This window comes from Scylla paramamosain, chromosome 7, assembly GCF_035594125.1.
Source record: "Scylla paramamosain isolate STU-SP2022 chromosome 7, ASM3559412v1, whole genome shotgun sequence".
NCBI classification, from domain to species: Eukaryota; Metazoa; Arthropoda; class Malacostraca; order Decapoda; family Portunidae; genus Scylla; species Scylla paramamosain.
Genome location: NC_087157.1, coordinates 10,967,501 through 10,992,500, shown reverse-complemented (window position 1 = coordinate 10,992,500; position 25,000 = coordinate 10,967,501). Strand labels below are relative to the sequence as shown.

The following is a 25,000-nucleotide window of genomic DNA, read 5'->3' as shown; positions in this document are numbered from 1 at the left end:
ATGATGAGAAAATATATCGTTCAGCCCTCTCATCGGCGTGCTTCCCTCGTCGCTGAGGAGAAAGTTTCAGCCTCATATTGTGTTGGGGATTGAGAGAGAGGGATTGGATGCTGCTATTGCGCGACCAAAGGGATCAGAGACTACTTATACTACTACTACTACTACTACTACTACTGCTACTGTTGCAGCATTAGGTAAATTTTTCCTCGTTGATAAGAAACAGATTCATATTTGTAATCCAAATATAAAAATAATAATAATAATAATAATAATAATAATAATAATAATAATGATAATGATGGTAATAATAATAATAATAATAATAACAATAATAATAATAATAATAATAATAATAATAATAATAATAATAACAATAATAAAAATAAATAAGATGATTTGATGATTTTCATTGTTTGTTTGTTTGTTTGTTTGTTTGTTTGTCTGTTTCTTTCTTTCTTTACGTATACTATATTTTCACTTTCTTCTGTTATTTCTTCTTTGGTTTCACATTCTTAAACGCATCGGTGGTGTCTCGTCAGTAATCTTAACAATTACTGGTGGAAGTTATTAGGATTTTCACAGGTGTATTCATGAATTTGCCTATAATGGCTAGTAATTGAGAAACCGGATTTTCTTTAGTAGACAATTTGCACTCTTTCCTCTTCCTCCTCCTCCTCCTCCTCATGTGCTTCATTACTTTCTTCCTTGCTTTGTTCTTGTCTCTCTAAAAACTCCTTCACAGCCTCAATTATCCTTTCATTCGTCTCTCTACAGTACACAGTCCAAGCAGCACCACTCTCCAGTCTGTTCTTCTTTTCACCACATCATCTCTTTCCTGTGTAGTTTGATACGAATTCTGCTTCATTAATACGAAACACTCATGAGGACATGACTAACCATCTCGGTGCCCTCAACTGAATAAATCTTGATGGACAAAGAACAAAGCGTTTAAAAGAACACAAACCTCAAATAGACGAGCTTGAATAGAAGTTTGTAAAGATGAACTGCCATGTCTACCTTTTAATTCAGTTCTGCTTTGTTTATTCTATTTTTATCTTAATCATTTGCATGTGGATTTATTCTGTTATATTTGACTTCCTTCGCAGTGACCCGCTATTCTTTCTCCCCGGAGATGAGTGGGAGGAGCTCCTTAGGTGAGTTTATTCTGTGAGATTAATTACTCCTGAGACTCTTCGTCCTCTGAGGTAGCAGCAGCGGGAGGAGAAAGGAAGAGGAGGAGGAGGAGGAGGAGGAGGAGGAGAAGGAAGATAACAAGGAGGATTAAGAGATCAATGACAAGGGTGGTGATGATGAAGGATAGACGAAGGAAAAAGAGGAGGAAGAGATGGAGGAGAAGGAAGAGGAGGAGGAGAAGGAAGAGGAGGAGGAGGAGGAGGAGGAGGAGGAGGAGGAGGGGGAGGAGGAGGAGGAGTTGGAGGAGGAAAAGAAGGAGGAAGAGGAGGATGCAGACAAAGGCAAGAACGAAGTGATATCCTTGTTCGTTTCTTTAAATTCCTCTTGAAGTTTACGACCAAGCACAAACAAGGCGACCCTTATCTCTCTCTCTCTCTCTCTCTCTCTCTCTCTCTCTCTCTCTCTCTCTCTCTCTCTCTCTCTCTCTCTCTCTCTCTCTCTCATCCTTGTTTTCTTCGTCATCCCAACTTTTATATCGTTTTCCTCTTGCACCCAACTTTTCCAATTCTTGCTTCTTGTTTCTCCCTCACTTTGTCCGCCCCTCGTCTCTCTCTCTCTCTCTCTCTCTCTCTCTCTCTCTCTCTCTCTCTCTCTCTCTCTCTCTCTCTCTCTCTCTCGTTATCGTACTTACTCTTCTTCCTCCTTTTCACTGCGTATCTTGTTTTCCCATTCGGAGATTCAGAGATGAGCGAGAAAACAAATTCGAGGAAACGGGAAAAGGACTCATGATTGATGCTTTTGTTTGAATAATGTCGAATTGATTATCTTCGTGAATTCTAATGATAACAACGACGGCTGTGGTAGAAATAATAATAGGAATATGATTTGAAGTAAGAGCCATATGAAGAAAAGCTCATTTATTTACTTTTCTATATTTGGATGGTAATAAAAACTAGTATTGATAATAAAAGCAAGAACAAGGTTATAAATTAAAAAAAAAATAGGAAGAAATGAATTATTACTTTTTCATGATATAAATACCATATAAATAACACTTTTCTTTCCCTCTGTTCACTTAAACAGTAATGAAAAATAATGATAATAGTAATAGGAAGAAAATATTAGAAGTTAAACAAATAGGAAGAAACAGCACGTCATTACTCCTTCTCCGCACAGGCAGTATACAAATAACAACTTTTATCTTCCTCTCTACATTTGAACTACAATAAATTTTAGTTATAGTAATTATGGCAAGAAAAAAATAGAATAAAAAAGAAAGAGCCCGTTTATATTCCTTTGCTGCACAAATAACACACAAACAAAACTTTTTTTTTCTCCTCTAGATATGAAACAACAATAAAAAATAACGATAGTAATGACAAGAAGAAAGAAGTTAAAAAGAAAAAAAGAAAATGAGAAAAAAAACTTATTTATTGTTCCTTCACTAATTTATTTGCTTCCATAAGTCAATAATGAGAGAGAGAGAGAGAGGAGAGAGAGAGAGAGAGAGAGAGAGAGAGAGAGAGAGAGAGAGAGAGAGAGAGAGAGACGCATGTCCTTGAAACCACTGAACTCCTGCGGCCTCCCCTTCTTAGAGCTGCCAAGGAAAACACAAACAAACAAACAGTATCCGCAGGGGACGAGAAAGCGGACTCTCACGTGACACGCCGGGATAACAGGGCGGCTCAGGAAGGTGCGAGGAAGGAAAAGAAGGGAACGAGAAGGAAAAGAGGAAGAGGCGAGAAAGAGAGAAGAGATGGGAGAAAGGAAGGAGTGTGTAGGGTAACAGGTAAAGAGGAAGAGGGAGGAGAGAATAAGGTTATTGATGATGTAATGGATTAGGAAGGAAGAAAGGAACGAGGAGAGAGGGAGAGAGGGAGGAAGGATACGGAGAGAGAACGGATGAAGAATGAGGGGTGAGTCAAGGGTACATAGGAAAGACGAAGGAAATAAGGTTGTTAAGTGCGGAAGAAGGAAGAGAAAGAAAGAGAGGGAAGAGGACAGGATGAAAGGTGAAAGGAACAGGAAAGGATAAAGAGAAGGAAGGGACTAATTGAGTGAGGAAAGAGGGAGAATGGTGAAATGTACAGAGTGAGGCGGAGGAAAAAAAGGAAAGAGGAAAGACAGAGAGATGGAGGGGTGAGGGATGAAAGGTACAGATGAAAACAAGAAGGGGAGAGAGAGGAAGGTTCTTGAACAGGGAAGAGAGAAGAAGGCAGAGAGAGAAGGATTTTGGAGAGAAGGGAGTGAGGAAGGGACTCTGTTGGCTGGAAAAAAAAAAAAAAAAAACGAAGGGAGTTAGATAATAGGTGGATGGTGCAGAGTTAGAGAGGAAGGAGGGAAGGAGGGAAGGAAGGAAGAGTTTAGAGGTGAGGGATACAGCGAAAGAAAAAAAGAAAGAAAGAGGATAGGTGAACGGTACAAAGGAAGAAAAGAAGGGAGGGAAGGGAGTATATTTAGAGATAAAAGGACACAATGAGAGATAAAATAAGAAAATAACGAATAGAGGATGGGTGAACTTTACAAAAGTAGCGAGGAAGGAAGAAAGAAAGAGCTTTTAAGTATGAAAGGTACAGAGTGGAAAAGAAGAAGAAGAAAAAGACAAAAGATAAGGGAGAAAGGCTATTGGTAAAGAGCGATAGCTGTAAAAGTAAGCTTGGCAAGACACCAGCATAAGCCCACTAGAGTTAAATTTACCCCCAGAAAAAATGTTCGGTGAAAGAAGGGAACAATTTTAGAAGAGTAAGGTTATCGTGAGTATATGACAAAGTTCAATGGCGCGGCCTTGGAGAGGGTCAAGTCAAGTCGACGACTGTCTATATATGTACTCAAATTATTCATATTTTCATAGTCTGTATAATTAGTGTCGTTCCCTCTGGCGGCGGAATGTGGAAGCTTTTTTATTTTTATTCCTTTCCTTTTCTTTAGCAGTTAATCTCTGGTCTTTCGCTTTATTTTTTTTATTGTAATTTACTTTTTGTCTTTTTTTCAGTAATTAAGTGTTTTTTTTTTTAATTCATGTAATCACTTATGCTCGTGTACTTTTTTCACTGATCTTTCGTCTTTTTATTTATTTATTTCTCTTATTAATATTTCTTCTTTGTAATTACCTATTCATGTTATTTTTGTAACTTTTCCTTATTTTTTGCTTATATATATATATATATATATATATATATATATATATATATATATATATATATATATATATATATATATATATATATATATATATATATATATATATTTTTTTTTTTTCATTTTCTGTTCCTTGTTTTTATAATTACTTATTCTTAGTTTTCTTTCTGTAATTCACCTGTCTTTTCTCTTCGTAATTATTTTATCGTCTGTTTATTTTTTCTGTATTCTGTAATTCATCTCCCGTCCTTCTCTATAGTTACTTGCCCTCAATATTTCCCCCGTAATCCATCTCGAGGCGTCACGATTATTCACTCTCAGTCTTATAGGAAAGCAAAGCAAGTCGAGGCAATATCTCAGTTTCTCCACTACATCTCACTATTTCTCGCTATCCTAAAGTCATCTCCAACATTCTTCCCTCCGTACTCTATCTTCAGTCTGTCTATCGGGAGCTTATATTAACTTTATCTTTTTTAATAATTTATCTACACAATTTAGTGAAGTTTACTGGTTCCTTTTATTACAGTTCGGTTCAGTTCAATTAATTTCAGTTCATCTCAGTTCAGCTCAAGTCGCTTTAGTTTACCAGTTCATATCATTACGATTCTGCACAGTTCAGTTCAGTGCACTAAGTTCAGTTATGGGTTAAGAGAGAGAGAGAGAGAGAGAGAGAGAGAGAGAGAGAGAGAGAGAGAGAGAGAGAGAGAGAGAGAGAGAGAGAGAGTGGGCGGGGGCAGAGGAAGAGCCAGAAGCAGAGGGATGGGTGAGTGGGAGAGGGAGAGGGGGAGAGGAAGAGAGAAGGAAAGAGAGAGAGAAAAAAAAAACATACATTGAGACAGACGACACAGGACAGGGAAGGAAAACGTGTGTGTGTGTGTGTGTGTGTGTGTGTGTGTGTGTGTGTGTGTGTGTGTGTGTAGAAGGGGACGACGGGGAGGAGGAAATCGTGAAAGTGATGAAAATTGCATGACGGGATGAATGCAGGGATGAATGTTTTGTGTCGTGTCCGTGCGCTGTGTAATAATAACTGAGGTTCATGGATGGAAGGGGAGACAGGTAGGCGAGGACCACAATGATGTTTATACGGAGGGATGTAAAGATGGGAGCGTCTGGGATGATATTGGGAAGATGTGGATGGAAGGAAGATTACGCAGGAGATGGGTACAAAGAGAAGATGGACGAGGAGGAGGAGTGGATAAAAGAGTAAGATGCACGAGAAAGAGGGTGGAGAAAAGGAGAGAAAAGGAGAAGGGAAATGTGAGATGTTCACGTTGCTCCTTTTCCTTTTCTTAAACACACACACACACACACACACACACACACACACACACACACTCACACACACACACACACACACACACACACCAGGAAGTATCGTGTCTAGTGGCATCATAATGTTAGGGAAATATTTAAGATGAGCATCAAGGAAATTTGTAAACTGTGACAGGAATAATTATGATGTAAACGAATAGTTGCTGAACAGAGAGAGAGAGAGAGAGAGAGAGAGAGAGAGAGAGAGAGAGAGAGAGAGAGAGAGAGAGAGAGAGTGTGTGTGTGTGTCAATCTTATCTTTTTATCTTCCCAACACACATCTCTTCCCTCTCTGAACCTCACAGACTAAACACTTTCGCTTCTTCTCTTGTCCCTAATTCCACCGTTTCCTTCCTAACAGGCAAACAAACCCGTTCCCTTAAAACAACACGCAGGGAACCAACCACTCATTACATGTGACCCGGATGTGTCGTGTTATCTAAGTGAGTGAGAACAAGTGAGTGAGTGAGTGAGTGAGGGGAGGGCAATAAATGGAAAAAGAGAGGTCAGAGGTGGTGGTGGTGGTGACGGTGGTAGTGGTTGTGATGGTAGTGGTGGTGGTGGTGAGTATTTTCATCCCTCCCTGGTTCTTTCGCCTGCAGGCTGTCTATCAGGTTTTGTTTCCTTGTTCCTTCCTGTCTTTATTTTTCTAAGGGCGTCATGCTTTATCAATAACAAGGCGGGTGTTTGGCTTCCTCCTGACATGCGCCCTAACCATTTCATTCCCACTCAGATTATTGGATACCTTACATGTACTGTTTTGTCTCAGAGGTTCAGAAATCCCTCCCAGAGGCCGATGCTGTCTCCAGATTAGTGAATTTGTTGATACACAGTTTATTCTTTTAACTACAATGGTTTTCTGTTAGATGCTTGATTCTCATTTTAGTGTACATTTTTAACTTTAGTGTATAAACTGCTTCTATTTGGTGTTATACTGAGTAGTTCAATTATCTGTAGCCAGAGGGCACTGCAGTCGCTACACTAATTTATGGTTTTGCTAATAGAGGCTGGTGTCATCCACTCTAATTCCATTCTAATAATATATCTTACTGTGTAGTTCAATAGCCTGCCGTTAGAGGTCACTGCAGTCACTATACTAATTCATAGTTTTGTCAAAAGAGGGTTGTATCACCCATTGTAATTACATTTATAACATGTTGATAGCGGAAGCACCTTTGATGTATAATTATTCAGCCGTGTCTCCGGTCTGTGTACATTAAACAAGTAGAATAGTTATCCCTTAATATGAAGTAATTTCACCATGACAGCATTAGTGATGACCCAATAAACAAGCTTGAATATTTTGTACTGGCTATCAGGAAAACAAACATGCCTTTTCTAAACTCCAGATGGTAAGGTAATTAGATAAAATAAATAAAGAAATACGAGAAAGAAGAAAAACGCTGGACTGGGAAAGATTAGGGAAGGCTCAATGTTTTCGAGTCATAAGTTTATCGGATTTTTCTTTTTGATCTTTTTACTTTTCCTGGATGCTTAAGACTCTCGTTACTGACTGCGAAGTTAACCTTTCACTGCTATTTGACACATCTTTCTTAAATCATTAGCTTCTGTGAGATATTTCTTGTTATGCAGCCACGTCTAAACACATTATACTAACTAGAAATTGCAAAACCTATCCTTGTAATCTCTTTTTTGTGGACGCTTATAAACATTTCATACATTGTTTTTAGTGTCGAGAGCAGTTGCATATCGCAGGGAAAGGATTAAGAAGCTGCACCAATATCAGAAGAAAGTGTGGGGGAGAGTGTCAAGGGGCTGGGAGTGAGAAGGATCACGGTGAGACAGATGTGGGAAATGCCTGGAGTGTGTTTAGGTGTACAAATGGCAGTGTTTACCCGTGTTTGTAAAGGTGTGTGGGAGTGACAGAAGGGTGCAGGTGTGGTGGTGCAGGTTGTAAAGGTGGTAAGGGTTGTGAAAGTTTATGGGTGTGGTAGTGCACGAGGGTGTGGCAGCGCACGAGGGTGTGGCTGCATGAACGAGTGTAGGAGAGTGTAGTGGTGTAGCAGTGCGTGTTTGGGACAGGGGCGGCATGAGTGACAACCGTGCAGTGTGAGGACTGAGGGCGTGGCATTGTGGGCGTGTTTTACCTTCACCTCATCATCGCATGCAAGAAAAACCCACGCACGCATGCACCTTCCCGTTTGTTTTGACTTTGTTTGTTTTTCCATCAGTACACATTGTGTGGTCAATAACTTTCCCTCGAGCGTAATAAAATGTGATGGTGCAAGTTTAGTAGAAAAAAAAAAAAAAAAGCGTGCAGCCAAAGGAGTGAACGAGTAGTTAAACTTTTAATGTGTTCTGTAAAATAAAGCAGGGTTACTATTTTTCTATAGAGTAACCTTGATTCATATTACAAAACATATGTCATATTGTCAATAGCAATCAGAGAGAGAGAGATGGTTAAAGAAAAGTCATAAAGGTGTGCTGAGAGAAGTGCATTATTTTCTGCTGGAAACTTCGTGTGAATCAAACCTGAGGTAATCTGAAGGTAACCAAACGATAAATAGAGGCGAATAAAACTCCAGCTAAATAATTTCAAAGTATTTATTGGTTTCTAGCCTCATATTCTGGACAAATAAGCAGATTTTTATTCATTTATATCTTAACAAATTTTTGTCTCTATATCAAATATTACAACATGGCCAGTTAGAAGACTTGAGAAAGAGGGTAACTTTGCTTTCATAAAATTACTCTCATAAAATAACAAAACCAACAGAAATAATAACAATAGTTATAGTATTATCACATTTATCACTGCTACTATTAACATTCTCCTCTCGTGCTCATACATCTCTCCTTCCCACAGTGTGTCCTCTCTTCGGCCTCTCGCATCCGTCACTCCCCCTCTTTCCATTACCAGGCTATATAGGGGATTTAGGTCAGTCTACTATCGAGGGAGGCAGGACAGCGAGAAGTATGCAGAGCAAGGGAACGTCTGGCCGTGTTGAGTGGTTGGCTGACACTACCTGGAATTTGTACTTAGGAAAAAAAAGAAAAAAAAAAAAACACGGATAGAATTTTGGCACTTCATGGAGGAGGAAAAGAATAAGACCCATAATCTTAAATGCTTTGTTCTCTCATCATGAACATTTTGAAAGGTAGTGTTTTTATGATTTTTTTTCTCTTTCCAAGATGCAGAACCCATGTTCTATTACTAAAACCATAAAAAGCATTCTTCATAGCATCATAGGGCGGTATACGCACTTTGTTCTCTCACTGGGACTATTTTCAAAGGCCGCAGAGATGATCAGCCATATTCTTATGAGAGAGAGAGAGAGAGAGAGAGAGAGAGAGAGAGAGAGAGAGAGAGAGAGAGAGAGAGAGAGAGAGAGAATTTTTTTTGCCGAAACATTAGTGAAATTAAATGTTTCTGCTTATATTATTGTTTTATCAGTACTATGTTCCTATCTTCTTATTTTTACAAGTCTTCATCTTCATCTTGTTCTTCATCAAGCTAAAACAATAAAAAAATTACGTTTCTGTTAACATTCATATTTTATCAGTATCATGTTCTCTCTTGTCTTATTCATGCAACTTGCCGCTGTTTGTTCTCCATCAGGCTCCGCGGCGCTCGACTGACTACGGGTCTCATTACAAGAAGGGAGAACTCAGTGAGGGTCGCTGATTCCTGTCACGACACACAGGAATATTGTGTTGCGGGAGTCACTATGCGCACCTCACTCAGCTGTTTATTTTAAGCAAATCTGGTGATTCTCTCTCTCTCTCTCTCTCTCTCTCTCTCTCTCTCTCTCTCTCTCTCTCTCTCTCTGTTCTTGTTCTTGTTTTTCTTATTCTTGCAACGACTGACGGTTTCTTGCAGCTTCCCTTATTTTCTTATGTTATATCGCTGGTCTCTTGTTCCTCTTCCTGTTCTTGTTCTCTTCTTTTTCCAACTGTTCTTTTTCATTAGTCCTCCGTTCTCTACACTGTAGTTCTCTGGTTACATATGAAGAATACGAAAGGTCTTCTACGGGCGGGACATCTGGGACCTTATTCAGAATGATGACTATTTACAAAGGCCACAGAGATGATTGGCCGAGTTCTCAAGAGTGGCTGTCCTGTTTTACAATTTAGAAATTTTGTTAATCTGTTACTAGAACCGTAAAAATACCTTTAGAAACCTGTGTAAGCGTTTATGGTACCTGCATGGACTAGCTAAGGAACAGTTTTTCCTCGCACTTCCACGGAGTTCTCGCAGGTCACTGTCTCCGGGCGCCCTGAGATGCATGGCTGGGATGGCGGGCACTGGCAGGTCCATTGCTCCCATCAAAGGCACAGCGAATCCTTGCCATCATGCGCTTCATCGACCCAGTATTAGGCCAGAGTCTTTGATCTGTGTGTGTGTGTGTGTGTGTGTGTGTGTGTGTGTGTGTGTGTGTGTGTGTGTGTGTGTGTCTCAATACCCCGATCTCACAGAATTATAAACATTTCGAACGCCCTTGGAACCCTTTTGCCTCGGAGGTCGAAATGGTTAGGAGGAGGAGAAGAAGGATGAGGATGAGGAGGAGGAGGAGGAGGAGGAGGAGGAGAGGAGAGTAAGGTCCAGTCCTGAAAGTTAGGGAAAGCTGGAAAACGAATCCTTCTTTTTGTGGTAATTATTTTAACGTCGAGTTTACCGCAGAGAGAGAGAGAGAGAGAGAGAGAGAGAGAGAGAGAGAGAGAGAGAGAGAGAAAAGGCCTATAATGCACTATGAGGCTTTAACCTCTAACCTTTCGCAACATTCTCTCTCTCTCTCTCTCTCTCTCTCTCTCTCTCTCTCTCTCTCTCTCTCTCTCTCTCTCTCTCTCTCTCTCTCTCTCTCTGCCATTTATCTGGTCTCCTCGCCATCTTTCTGTCTGGCGATGATATTATCAACTTTTTTTTTTCTTTTTCCCGAGAAAAAGAAGGAACGATGGATAAAAGCGATGGTAAATGAAGTAAAAGAAAGAGATGACACAAAGGATCGGTAGCTGATTGCTTTGTTCCTTTAGCCAATAATTGTTTGTGTGACGGATTTCTTTTTTAACTTTTTTTTTTTCATCGTTGGTGGTTTGTGTGGTTGGTACCTCGCCCTCATTGCCTCTCTTTATTTTTCCTTTCCCTAATTGCATGTATATGATTCGGTTAAGAGAGAGAAAAAAAAAGAGCAGTGATAAAAGCTTTCATCGACTGACACTTTTTCAATACTATTCATGCTGTGAGAAATACGCATAAAGACCCCTCCACCACCACCACCACCACCACCACCACCACCACCACCATCACCACACGCACAGTCTTGAACTCTGTGTGACCTTTAAACATATCTTTATAGAAAAATTCCCTTTGACCTCGGCATGCCCCCATTACTTACTTTGCCTGTGTGTGATTGACTTCTTCCCCAGCCAGGAGGGACGAGGCTGAACAGAAGAATAAATGGCTTTGTTCACTGTACATTGTTCGAGATAAAAGAGAAAATGCATTAAAAACACGCCAACATCAAAACACACACACACACACACACACACACACACACGGAGACAGGCAGTAGGGGCGTCGCTCGTCACCGCAACGCAAACACACGCGAATCGACCCACCTCAAATTAGGCTCTGTGTTGATGGAGCGAGGCCGGAACGAACACGCCTCGCTGCCTCCTTCACTCCTGCCACCTGATTTGTGCCCACAGATTCATTCCCCGGAGATACGCTGCGCTGAAACGCTGAAACTTGCACTAGTGATTTTTTTCCGTGTTTTTTTTTTTTTTTTTTTTTTTACACTGGTATCTCCGTCTCGCCTGCAGAAATGTCCATTATAGATTATTAATGATGTAAGACATCATTGCTTAGAACTATTGACTGACTTAATATGAGCTTACGAATAAAAGCTAGTAAAAAGAACGGAAATAAGGCAATATTTATTATTTAACCATAAATACAAACTGTATAGGTATCGTAACTTGATGAATGTATTATAACTGCTATCTTGATGACATCTAATTCCAGTCATGCCTTCACCCTCCAGAGTGGAAGCATGCGGTGTGGCGGCGTGGCGGCGGTATGCATGGTGGCGGTGGTGGTTGCAAGCACTGTTGTCACTGGCAGCTCCTTACGCCACACAGAATTATCCACAACATCCCCAGCGTCATCACCCAACACCCTTGAGGACCACATCACCAGCAGCACCACAGCAGTGATAGCGAGCGAAAGTAAGGGAAATTCTAGTCACTCTGATACAGCAGAGGAGAGGGAGTCTCGGCAGGACGTCAAGAGTATATTTGGCCACCCGGGCGGAGAGGACCTTAACCTCTCTCCCGCGCAGATAAAGGCGCTGAGAAAACTGCTGCTTTCCCCCGAAGTGGCGCTGAACGTGACGGTGAACACCTCCGGGGGCGGCAGGAGTCTGGGCGAGGAGGTTCGGTGGCAATGCTTCTTGGAGTGGCTTCGGGCCCACAGTTATAAGGCCAGGAAAGACCCGAGGACTTGCAATGGAGGGCAGCAGAGCGGCATAATGAAAGGGAAAGGTGACAAGGAGTGCATGCCAGTGCTACTGCTGGTCGTCCCGGCGCTATGTAACGGAACGCAGAGCTGCGTCAACTTGACGGAGACGTCCATAGAGGAGCTGCTGCACCGCTATGTGGTCTACGAGCGAAAAAGGAAACGACAGGAGGAAGCTGACGACGCCGTAATCTACATAGTGGTGGTACTCGCCTTCTATTCGTTCGGAATAGTATTTATGATCGCCAACTTCGTGCGGCAAGAGCAGCGGGAGTTAGAGGAAACCAAGATGTACAAGCAGTACGTAAAGCTGGCCCGGGACCGCTGGCTAACCACACGAGGCAACATGGCCAACAAGCTGGCCCTGCAGGCTCTCAACACCTTCAACGCCATTCCTCAGACCACAGACGTCAACAAGGTCACCTTCGTCTGAGCTCAGTGGCGAGAAGATCGTCCCACCAGTCCAGACCGTCCTGCCACACTCCCCTCGCAGCTTGCAGTAAAGCATCAGTTTGGGATTTAGAGTTGAAGACAGAAACACCAATATCAAATGTGTTGCACAGTGAAGTGTTGATGACAGGTGAAGGCAAAGACCTGGGGAGGCACCTCAGCAGAATACCAGTACTGTGTACTCTGTGTATTACATACATGCCAATCAATTTACTCGTTATGAAGTATTTTATATCCTGAAATGAAGTAGTTTATTATTGTCTTAGTCATGTTTATGTGTATCACTCGCATATATACCCTTTTTGGTGTTACCATGTTTTGTTGCTATTGATGTGAATAAAACCCAAACACCGCGGAGCGAGTGAGGGGACGCGACCCACAGGTGCACGTCAGGACGGGGAGATGCAGCCTTCGCATTTCCTACGAACTTTCGTCCTGTTGGTGACAAATCCCCAGCGTGTTATCTTCACTGTTTTCTTCGTTCGTTTCCATTAGAGACCAAAGAGACTCGAGAAATCATTAGGAGCAGTAATGGACGACCATCTATTTTTTTGCTGAAGTAGACTAGATATCTGGTGCCCCGCCCGCCCCGCCTCGTCCCGTCCGGCCCTGAAACGCCTCGCCTCCCACACGCTGACCACGTCACCGCGATGGCACGCCTGGGCTGCGGTCGAGAGTTCTCCGTCCCATACTGTTCCTTAATGTGTTGTTAGAATATACTCACCTGGGGCACAGCTTGCGTGCACCCACGACAGGTTCTTCATTTCCAGCCGAGCTTGCAGGATAAGTCACATGGAGAAACGAGGCGATTGCAAATGTCTCCCAGTGGAGGCACAGAGAGGGGATCTGACAGCGATACTTGGAAGAGACAAGAGGTGCTACCTTGCTTTGCGCGACCCATGCCTGACCTGGTGCAGGTCTTGGGGTCACATCGGAGGTTTAGTCGCCTATGTATAGGACGAGTCCTTCACAGCAGATCAAGCTTTCACTTCAGGACGAGCAGTCACTACAGCACGAGCCGTCACAAGACAGGCCGTCACGACTGTAGGTTCCTCACTCCTCGTCGCTTCACTTTCCTCAGTCACTTTCTTTTCTGTACATGCACACTGAGTTATCCCCATTCATATATATATAGTGTACTCTATATAATGAATCCCTGTGGACATGGTATTATATATGTATATGTTATTGTCTAATATTCATACATTATGTATATGGTATTCTGATTTGATGTCAATATCACCAAAGGCTGGGAAGCAGGAACAATTAGCCTTAGAGGACAGAGTGGAGGGGAGGGAGAGGTGGAGGGGATGTCCTTCCTACTGAGGGGTAGTTAAGGAGAGAGGGAGGGAGGGGGAAGGGAAGGGTGGGATGGGAGGGAGGGAGAAATGGGAAGGGGAATAGAGGAAGGGAGGGGGGGACAATGCTGCTTTCGTCCACGCACACAGAATCACACTGTATCACATGGCCTTCTGACGATACCTGTAGTCTACCAGTACTATATTAGCTTACCTATCCCAGTGTTTAGCATCATTCAGGGTGGTGGTGGGGATGATGATGAGAGGAAAGAGGTCAAACAGGTGTACAGAGCATGTAGAAATTGAAGAGAAAGAATGAAGAGAAAAGAGATTGAAGGCAGTCAGGAACAACAGCAACAGCAGCAGCAGCAGCAGCAACAACAACAACAGTAGCAGCAGCAGCAGCAGCAGCAGCAGCAGCAGCAGCAGCAGCAGCAGCAGCAGCAGCAGTAGCAGCAGCAGTAGCACTAGCAGTAGGAGTAGTAGCAGTAGCAGCAGCAGCAGCAGCAGGAGTAGTAGTAGTAGTAGTAGTAGTAGTAGTAGTAGTAGTAGTAGCAGTAGTAGTAGTAGTAGTATAAATAATAATAATAATAATAATAATAATGATAATAATAATAATAATAATAATAATAATAATAATAATAATAATAATAATAATAATAATAAAATTATTATTATTATTATTATTATTATTATTAGTAGTAGTAGTAGTAGTAGTAGTAGTAGTGGTAGTAGTAGTAGTAGTAGTAGTAGTAGTAGTAGTAGTAGTAGTAATAGTAGTAGCAGCAGTAGTAGTAGTAGTAGTAGTAGACTACTACTACTAGTGGTAATAGTAATAGTATACATGATTCTAATATCAAGAATAGCACTGGTATAACAGCAGCTGATGTTATGCATGGGCGTATGTTGGAGTGTAGGCAGGCAGTGCAACATACGAGTAGTAGAGGTAATGGTGATATGAATACAAAAGTGGCAGTGTCAGTCTTTGCAGTGTTAGCAGAGGCTGCATCAAGAAACAGGAAGATCAAGAAAGAAAAGTTTAAGGTGATACACTATGGTTAATCAAATCTGTGTGTGTGTGTGTGTGTGTGTGTGTGTGTGTGTGTGTGTGTGTGTGTGTGTGTGTGTGTATGATTTATCGAGGTCATTATACATATTTCCCGGTGTGTACGTATGCAGAAGAGAGCGGCAGGTCTTGCAGCGGGGTGTGTCACTGTGTGTAGAAGTGTTATTAGGTCCACGAGGAAGGGCATTCTAGGATATATCAGTGCCAGAGATTATTTTTGTCAAAGCTCCCAATATATGTTGACACACGCTGACTGTTGTTTATTGTTCCCTCCAGCTGCCATGTGAGGCTATGTGCCTGTATGTTGTTTTTCTTTTTCTAATGAATACCAGTGCCCATGATATAAATAAGAGTAAAGAGGCAAAAGTAAGAGGAAAGTCCAGCTCCAATTTCAAAGTTTAATTTAAGTGACTTCAGGGTTCTTGCCAGAATCATTACCGTAATATTGTCCCTTGCACGTGAGAATTTAGAAATTTACAGAGGTTATGAATTATACATTTTATTTTTTTTTAGATTTTTTATAGTCGAGGCCTCTAACACTTACAAGGGAATCTATGAGACGTACTCATATAGGAGAAAGGTCAGTTTGAATGGTCGTGATCAGATGGGTAGGTGTCCTGAAGGAGACGCAGGCCCAATGAGGCTCTCACCTCCTAGGCCTTGCAGTCTGTGGGCAAGGAGAGGAAGGTGATTAGTGACAGGCAGGGTTGAGGCACAGATGTAAATAGCACACACAAGTAAGGTAAGGTTAGTTTAGCTGATAAAATAAATAAATAGTTGATCTTTAATCGTGTCAATTAGTAATAAAGAAATAAGTCTCACCTTCAGCAGGGGTCCTTCACGCCTTCTCGTTGGTGGTGGTGGTGTTGGACTGGTCATCATACTTCTTCTCAACCTCGTGCACGCAGAACCAGGGCATGTGGACAGTGATGGCCTGAGGAACAAGGAAGGAGCATATTTATCATTACATTTCTTTACACAAATGGACGTAGACTAAAGAAAATTAAATTAATGATTATGTAAATGTCTAACTAGTGAAAACTGAGCGTTATCAAACATTATGTGTAACAGGAATAATGAAGCTATAAGAAAAATTCAAATAATGAATGACGTTAATGATGAAAAGAGAAATTCTGTTTTACAAGACCAGTAATTAATGTGAAAAGATAACTTTTAGAATTAAATCAATAAACGGGAGAGACTGAGAATAAACTGCATGTCTTACCTGGCGGAACTTGGGGTGGCTGATGGCGTACACGAAGGGGTTGTAGCAAGAGCAGGACTTGGCCAGGAGAGCGGGCAGAGTGCTGATCAGAGGGGTGATTCCAACACTGTTACCCAGCACACCCTGTGGAATAACAAGATGAGGAGATCAGGGCACGGCACACTACACACTGGCTGCACACCCCTTCGCGCACACCCTCACATTCTCCTAGTACAGGTAAACCAGTAAACATATCCCACTAAGCATTCCGTCCAGACTTACAAGAATACACGCACACTTGATATCTGCCTCAACTATGAACATCTTCGGTAGTTCACTGTCAATAATATGATGACGTAAGTGGAGCAAGAAAAAGAAAAAAGAAGAAGAAGAAGGAAAAGATAGAACTTAAACTTGTCTCGTAATTTATCACAGCTCTCTTGAATAGCCTATTAAATATCAATTGAATGTCTCACCTCATTGGTATATTTTTCCTATCTAAGTATGTAGACTATACAATGTGAGTCTACGAGGATATTCTTGCTTATTACTGTGGAATATCCTGGCCGCCCTGCTATCAAGCGTGGGCAACAAAGACGCTATCAAAAATGTGTAAGTATGCAGGTATATATTTATGCATGTAAGTACCTGGAGAGTGATGGCAGCATAGGGGGTCCAGCAGATGAACCACAAGGACACGTTGGCGATGGCGGTCTTGGCAATGCGGAGCTCAGCACGCTGGGCCTCAGCCTCCTGCAGGAAGAAAAAAAAACTTTTGAAAGTACTGGTGATGAACTGACGAGAGACGAGGTAGAGGGAAGAAACTAGTTGACAAGTGAACTAGAATATACTATCTGCTTACCGGGTGATGTATGTGAATAAGATCATGTGAACTTAAATATCGTTGATTAAAGTAGTGTTCGTGAATTTTTGGCAGTGAAGTTAAATGGCCTTATTACATAGCTACTGAAAAAGTAAGTGAGACGTAAGAAAAATATGAACAGGTAAATGCTAATGTAAAGTAAAGATATGAAAGAATATATAATAAGATAGATATTTGTTTTCTTCGTTCCGCAAAGCCCACGCACGCAAGCCGAGGCTCAGTTAGTTGTTTACATTGGCGGTGGCAGTGAGAGGGAGACCAGCAGAGTGGATTGGGAGTGTTTTCGTGATTTAACAGCGGAAAACTTGAACTGTTCGCGTTCAGACAACACCAATTGCACTATGTTGTGACCGTCTCTGTGTTGGGAGGGTGTCGGCAGCGCTTGACTCGTGAGTGGAGCAGGAATGGCACCCGCTGAGGGAAGGAGGCAACTCGACATAGTTTCATCAAGGTAAGTTTTATGACAGGAAAACACTTTAATTTTTGGTGTGTCAATGCCGTAACGAATTTGTGTGGGATATATTATTGGCGAGGCCGTTATTGCGCGTTACAGGCATAATGTCAAAGGGACTGGTGGCGAGTGGTGTTCATCGAGTGGTGAGGACTTGGTGTGTGCAGGGAGGGTGTTGTGGGGGACTCACGTTGGAGCGGAGGTTGGTTACGTTCATCTTCTTGGCCTGTTCGCGCATGGCCTTCTCGTGGGCGAAGATGGCCTTCACGATGAAGAAGTAGGAGAAGACGATGACGATGGCAGGGAACAGGAAGTCAAAGAAGAAGATGCACATGTTGTAGGTGATGGTCTGCAAAGGAACCAGAAATTTCATTAGCGTCCCCCTGTGGAACGCCATTGACTGGTGCACGGACAAAAAAGTCACAATTCAGCCACGGGAGCTTACGCTCAAATCCTGGGTCAGGTAGTCGAAGCTGCAGGAGGTCATGATGCCCTCCAGACTGTAACCGCCCCAGCCGAAGAAGGGGGGAAGGCACCAGCCGACGGACATGGCCCAGCAGAACAGGCACATGGCGGTGGCCTTGCTCTGAGTCAGCTTGGGGCCGTTGAATCCGTTGCAGATGACATTGAACCTGTCATAGGAGATCATGCACAGAGACCAGATGCTGCACACGCCAGTAACAGCACCTGCGGGAGACAATACCAAGACGAGGGTTACATGGTGTCCGTCGCGCTCACGTGTTGGTAAGTATATCACATTCAGATTATCCTTCTTTACACATTAACCGTTGATATTGATGTGGCTTCCTCTTAATCTTAATGGTCTGGTGCAAGTCTGTAGTGTAATTTTGAAAGATATTACCAGCATGAAAGAGTGTGATTGGGTTATTAAACTTTTATATTGCATGCAGTAATAGCTTTGCTCTGTAGGCTAGTCAACGTTATTTAGTGAGTCGCAACCCTCATTTTGTCATTAGCTATAAAAAGATGGATTAATAATACCCACGTGTTTACTTGTTATTCTGCAAGTATTATTGTGTTGTAGGGCAATGAACTCACCCAGAGCAGCGTAGATGGTGCAGTAGCTAGCGCTGAATGACCACATGCCGCCGGCGAAGCAGTTGTAGGTGAAGAAGGGGAAGTTGGTGGTCAACATGATCAGATCAGAGAGAGCAAGGTTCACTACCAGCATGTTGGAGGGAGTCTTCAGGTTCTGGAAAGGGAAAACGAAGTCTTGGTTTGAATGAAGTGAAAAAAAAAAAAAAATAATGTAATGATTTCTAGCCTAACCATAATACCATTTTACGGAGTGGAACACCTTATCGTGCAAAATTTGTAGTACCCAGGAATACTATATCCTCTTCTTACTGTAAAAACCGTGGATTTTAAATGATTTCATATTCTTGGTCATTATATGTTAAAAAAATGCCGATAAATTATTTGACAGTTAAAAGGTGAGCCAGTCACGCCGAAAAATATTTTATAAACGCCTATGTCAACATTGTCTACACTTTGCGTGCAGTTAAAGTATCATAATTTCTAGAGATTTGATGAATAGTAAGAATTTTGAAGTTAAGTAATCAATCGTTGTTTGTTGCCTATGATATAAAAAGATGCTAAGAGTAGCTTTGTCCACGAGGCTTTCGGGAAAATAACGAGAGTTAAGGAAATGGTTAATCTTTTAATGTTTTGCTGTGTGAGCGAAGGTAGGGAACGAAGCAGGCTTACTTGTTCATTGTTGTTGTCGTTATCATTATCATCATTATTATTATGAATCTTTTTATTCATTCCTTCATTCTCCCTCGCTCTCTCATTTATTTACTTACACACAGACGTACCTTGGCATTGAAGTAAAGGTAGATAACCATGCCATTGCCGAAGATGGAGACGGCACCCAGGAAGAGGTAGATGACTCCAAGGAGATAGTGCCACATGGGGTTAACGGGGGGGTAGTTGAGCCAGTGCTGGTTGACCAAGGGCTTCAGCTCGTCGGGCACGAAGTCCACCACCGTCATTCCGTCGGGGTAACCCACGCTGGGCATGGAACTGCGGGAGAAAGAGAAGGAGAGAGGTGTGGTTAGTCGATAAGAAAATCACACGATGGACTTAGTGAAGGGAGGGGATAGGTAAGCAAGGAGAAAAAATGACGGAGGTGAAAGGAGATTTTGTTAAGTAGGAGAAAAGTGGAGTAGCGAAGAAAAGGGAGAAGTGTATTTAAAAAAGGGTTTGCTAGAAAGAAAAGTTAAGAGGTAGAGAAGGAAAGAAGGGAATAGATAAGTAGGAAAAAATGAAATAACAGAAAAGGAAGGATTAATAAGTAGGGGAAAAAAAAACAAGAATGGTAAAGGAGGAAAGAAATTAGTCAGCAAGAAAGTAAAGATGGAGGAGAAAACAGGGAATGAATTTGTAAGGAAAAAAAAGAAAAGAGAAATATAATGATTTGTCATTTCTTGTTATTATTATTATTATTATTACTATTATTTTTATTTTTATTTTTATTATTGTTATTATTATTATTATTATTATTATTATTATTATTATTATTATTATTATTATTATTATTATTATATTATTATTATCATTATTATTATTGTTATTATTATTATTATTATTATTATTATTATTATTATTATTATTATTATTAGCAGCAGCAGTTGTAGTAGTAGTAGTAGTAGTAGTAGTAGTAGTAGTAGTAATATTATTGTCGTCATTATTAACATCACCAGTCATTATCATCTTCTTTCAAGTAATCTATGTGAGAAATTCTGATCACACGAGTCGAAACATCTCCATAACATCAGCTGTGGGGAGTCTGGAGTGTGACTAATCTTTCCTGCTGTGCCCACTAAGCTCCACATGCTTGAGATTTGTTTAGTTAAGTAGTGTTTGGTGAGTTCCATTGGTTGGTTGATTGATTGATTGATTGTTTGTTTGATTGATTGAAAGCTCCGCGGGTCTTATGGTGCCGGTAAATCCAAGGAACGCAGATGCATGAATATAATTGTGATTGTTCTCAAATTTTTGTTGACAAAGTGCTTATTGCCTTTCAGTTTCGTTGTAATACCGCTGCAAAAATGTGCGGTTTGGGAGTGAATGGTGTAAAGCAGGGAACCATTAATTATCGTTTGTTATGATGAACTATTATTTTTCAACTGTTCTTTTGAAGGGCGAGGAAAATGCTAAGTTGTTAAGAATGATAGATTGATTGACAGATGAATTGGTAAATTAAGAGACTGTCATCCTGTATACATCCACAGCAGGACACAGGCTTTCCCTGGAAGTTAAAGCGTTAGTCAGATGCCACTTAGACGCTTAGGGAGTGTTGGTGGTTTATAACAAGAAAAAGACAAAGCCAAAACTGTCTCCTGCCCGGATTTCGAAGCCATATTGTCTCAGCGATAACTTAGGTGTGTTATTCCCTCCATGCATTCATAGATACATAGATAGATGGATAGATAAGCAGATAAACAGAGAGGTAAATGGACCAGCAGACAGATAGACTGACAGAAGATTTATAGTAGATAAATTTATAAGTTGGGAAGATAGATGGATATAAGTATTTAGGTTTTATAAAGGGATTGCACGTGTAAGTCTGGTGGCTTCTTGCAGCTCCCCTTGTGTCCTTATGTTCTTGTGGATAGAAAGATAGAAAGAAAGATAGATTGATAGACAGATAGAGACAGAAGAACAGGCAAACATAGAGATACTCACGCCCCGTAGTAAGCCATCTGTGGTCCTGTTGCGTTCATGATGACTTGTTGTTGTTGTTGATCAGTCACAACGAGAAGCTTTTGAAGGAAGTGTTTAAAATGGAAGGAAGTTTCTGCACTCAACTTCCTGAACCAGACAACGTCGTGGTAACTGAAGTTGTATGAAACTCCGACAAAGGGCTGCAGGTCGTGGTGGGTGTATATATACTGCTCCTCGCTCCGGTGACGGCCTTCACTAATTAGATTGTGGAGTAATGCCCGGCTGACCTAAGCATTGCCGACCGAAGACGTGGCTGAGAAAAAGACAGGAGGACGACGAAGCCACCCGCTGCTGCTCTCTCTGCACCACTCCGCTTCCTTACTTAAGCTGTTTTTTTTTTTTTTTTTTATCCTTTTGTTGTTTAAGGAGTGTGTGTGTGTGTGTGTGTGTGTGTGTGTGTGTGTGTGTGTGTGTGCAGTGGTACCCAACCTATTAGTAATTACCCACAAGTGGGTAATTTGAATAATTTGAGTGGGTAATGGAAGGCTGAGAATAAAGGCATTCATATTGTTATGAATGTGTGGGTACGTGTGTATGTAGGTGTGCGAAAATTTAATTGTGTAGTATGGGTATGAGAGAGAAAACGGAGGATAACGGACGCGTCTCATACGGGACAAGCCACTGCAGCAGCTTATACAGTGACGTTTGAGAAAGTTTCCTGAGGCTGTGATTGCCGGAATGACAGGGATTACGTCCTTGTACTGTGCTGTATCATGAAGTGCCCGGTTTCGCAAAGTACAGTCTTTAGTTTCGTGTTTGTCCTGCCCTTTGCCTGATTGTGTTACGATCAACCACTCCATTCGTTATAGTCGCATGGGACCAACAAACACTGCTTCCCGCTGCCGGGGGTCATGAAGGCGCGGCGCAGCAATGTATTCAAAACTAACTCAACTGTAAATTATTGAATATTGAGACTAAGATTTATATTGGATTATCTTAAATATAAGAATATAAAAAGTTGGCAATTTTGCCTGAGATGTCTGACATAGCAGAAGGTGGCTGTCTGGCTTACTTTCAACATAGCTTTGAAGGGTTTACCACCGTTTCTTTATCTTAGATATATACTACTGTACGTACACTTGATGTGGGTAACACAAACTTGAAGTCAGTAAATGGATAATGCAATGAAAAAGGTTGGGAACCACTGGTGTAGTGGATGTGAATGTGGGGGGAAAGGAAGGTTGTTTCGAAAAATGAGTTGGATGAGGTATATGTATTCATAATTTTCTCTCTCTCTCTCTCTCTCTCTCTCTCTCTCTCTCTCTCTCTCTCTCTCTCTCTCTCTCTCTCTCTCTCTCTCTCTCTCTCTCGTGGCAGCGTGTGGCTTGTGGCGTAGCTTTTACTGGGGCGTGGCGGTGGCATATCCACATGCAGCTTTTTCTCCTAGTTTTTGTAGTCTTTGACCAGTCTTCTTAACACGTGAAAAGAAGGGAGGAGAAAGAAGACGGTGACGAGGAAGAGGAGGGACGAGAGCGTGACTAGGGAGGGACAGTGAGGACAGTGGTTTGCGGTAATTAAAAAACATATTAGATTGCTCATTAGATTAACAATATAAAGACCAGCTCGCTTTTTTACGTTCACTAAAATGTAACAGGAGTGGTATTTTTTTTTCGGAAAAGCATTTATTTTGTTGAAGATGTGTCGTACGTGATTATGTGAAACATGGTCGTGAAGTGAGAGAATTGACGTCATGAATATCCTCAATAGATCACTGTTACAAAGACAAACAAGCTCTGTAGAATCATTAGAGTGTAAGGGAAGCGATATATATATACTCACGGCCTGTAGTAAGCCATCTGTGGTCGTGTTGCGGTTATGATGACTTGTTGTTATTGTTGTTGATCAGTCACAACGAGAAGCTTTTGAAGAAAGTGTTTAAAATAATAAGGTAAATTTGCCAGACAATAGTTGTTCTAATGTGTATTCACGTGTCGCTTTTCATTAGCAGGGACATTCTTCATAACGGTACGCACTAACACTGATGAATGAGGCTTGGTTGTGCAATAATTATTCTACAAGTGGGAATGGAAACACACTATAGTCACGTGTATGCATGCCTTTTATTGTCCCGTGATGCATTATTCCAGGTGTCCATGTCTTTCATATTTCATACAGGTGCTGCCACGTGCATAGACCTGACGGGTTCTTGCAGCTTCCTTTTATTTCTTATGTTCTTATTTATATCACTATGGTGGTGACAGACGTGACAAAGCATTTTATTACTCTTAAGGTTTCAGCTGTTGCTTTCCTTAGGGTTCTGGTAAAGGACTTAATCGTATATACCTATATTTCTGCTTCATCCCTTGTTAAATTCTTCTACCATATTTCATTCATCTGTCATACATACACTGCACAACTTTATTCACGTGTTTATTTAATGTATGAAAGACGCTGAACAAGGGTTTTAGAGAGAGAGAGAGAGAGAGAGAGAGAGAGAGAGAGAGAGAGAGAGAGAGAGAGAGAGAGAGAGAGAGAGAGAGAGAGAGAGAACTATCCGTAAATACAGACTAAAGGATATATTTCTATATTATATTTTCACAGTTCCGTACAGTTCTTTCATATCGTATCATATCATATCACATCATTTTATTCCTACTATTCCAGTGCTCTCCTTCACGTATCGCATCATTATATTTATCCCCACCCTAATGTGACCCCCATAAGAGTGTCATCATGGTGATAGAACCCCAACTAGCCCCGTCTCTTGATACTCGCACTTCGCCACGCCATGTAATGCAGCGTGCAGGGCAGGCAGTGGCTCTCCTTCTTGGTCAGCGTTGGGGACTCGGTTGTGTGGTGTCCTGGGGAATGTCGTGGTGGTGACGCAGCCTTCCCTCAGTCAGTCCAGGGATAATTTGTGACGCCGTGGTTGTTTCCTTCCTTGTTGAGTTTGTTGCGGCCATGTATTTCAAGCTACAGAAGTATTTGTTTATTTATTTATTTTTGTTTACTTATTCAATTATTTTTTGTTATTATTTTTATCTTTTTAATTTACTTATTTAATTTAATTTATTTTATTTATTTATTTATTTATTTGTTTATTTTGTGTGTGTGTGTGTGTGTGTGTGTGTGTGTGTGTGTGTGTGTGTGTGTGTGTGTGTGTGTGTGTGTGTGTGCGTGCGTGCGTGTGTGCGTTAAGGATAAAGATACGAGAGAGAGAGAGCGAGAGAGAGAGAGAGAGAGAGAGAGAGAGAGAGAGAGAGAGAGAGAGAGAGAGAGAGAGAGAGAGAGAGAGAGAGCCCCGCTTAACATGCCATTCTCCAAAGAGCCAAAGTAAATAAATCAATAAATTAATAAAAACCAGGCCAGCTTAGTTCCGGGTTGGTATGGCAGGCGTGGACGGGAACAGCGCAAGACTGAGGCTGTGGCTGGTGTGACATTTGCACGCTGGCAGCAGGAAGGTGTAACACGTGTTTTTGAGCTGAGTGAGACTGGATAGGACGAAACTTTGGGGATTGATAGATAGATAGGTAAGTGGACAGATAGATACATGAATAGATAGATAGATAGATAGATAATTAAACACATGAAGATGGATATGTAGGTAAATTGATTGATAGACAGATGGATAGATAGAAATACAGATAGACAGACATAGACAGGCAGATACATAAATAGGTGGGGAGATAAATTGATAAATGGACGGATAAGTAGAAATGTAAGTAAACAAACACAAAGATAAAAAGATGGCTTAGCAAACAAATACGTACAGATACACATAGATACATAAATAGATAGAATAATAGATAATTGTCTGATAACAACATAAAAAAATACCCATACACAATCTTCCCATGAGCACCCACTCTCACAGACAGTACCAGAGCCACACACTAATAG

General features: G+C 41.3%; 2 protein-coding genes across 5 annotated transcripts in view; one reads left to right on the top strand and one right to left on the bottom strand.

Annotated features, from left to right (window-relative positions):
- LOC135101756 (uncharacterized) overlaps positions 1-15,427 on the top strand; it is a 21,566-nt gene extending 6,139 nt beyond the window's left edge. For 2 of the 4 annotated variants that reach the window (XM_064006035.1, XM_064006036.1), the window contains one exon: positions 11,586-15,427. In XM_064006035.1, the coding sequence (XP_063862105.1) occupies positions 11,586-12,491 (906 nt within the window). In that variant the 3' untranslated portion in view covers positions 12,492-15,427. Of the gene's footprint in view, positions 1-1,132; positions 1,155-5,869; positions 6,027-11,585 lie in introns of those variants that run through there. The other 2 variants (XM_064006038.1, XM_064006037.1) reach the window with 2 other exon arrangements.
- On the bottom strand, positions 15,257-21,312 carry LOC135101755 (compound eye opsin BCRH1-like). Its single transcript, XM_064006034.1, has 9 exons — positions 21,122-21,312; positions 19,249-19,456; positions 18,470-18,623; positions 17,856-18,097; positions 17,601-17,759; positions 16,725-16,829; positions 16,098-16,220; positions 15,695-15,806; positions 15,257-15,539 (listed from the first exon to the last, which is right to left on the bottom strand). Exons 1-8 carry the CDS (start codon positions 21,157-21,159, stop codon positions 15,711-15,713), a joined length of 1,125 nt encoding a protein of 374 aa, XP_063862104.1. The 5' UTR covers positions 21,160-21,312; the 3' UTR covers positions 15,257-15,539; positions 15,695-15,710.
- Between the last annotated feature and the right edge of the window lie 3,688 nt (positions 21,313-25,000).

Coding starts and splice junctions, on each gene's coding strand:
- LOC135101755 (XM_064006034.1), bottom strand. CDS start 21,159: ATGAACGCAACAGGACCACAGATGGCTTACTACGGGGC. Junction 16,221..16,724: donor ATGCTGCCATCACTCTCCAG/GTACTTACATGC, acceptor GTTATTCCACAG/GGTGTGCTGGGTAACAGTGT. Junction 15,807..16,097: donor GCCACCCCAAGTTCCGCCAG/GTAAGACATGCA, acceptor CTTGTTCCTCAG/GCCATCACTGTCCACATGCC.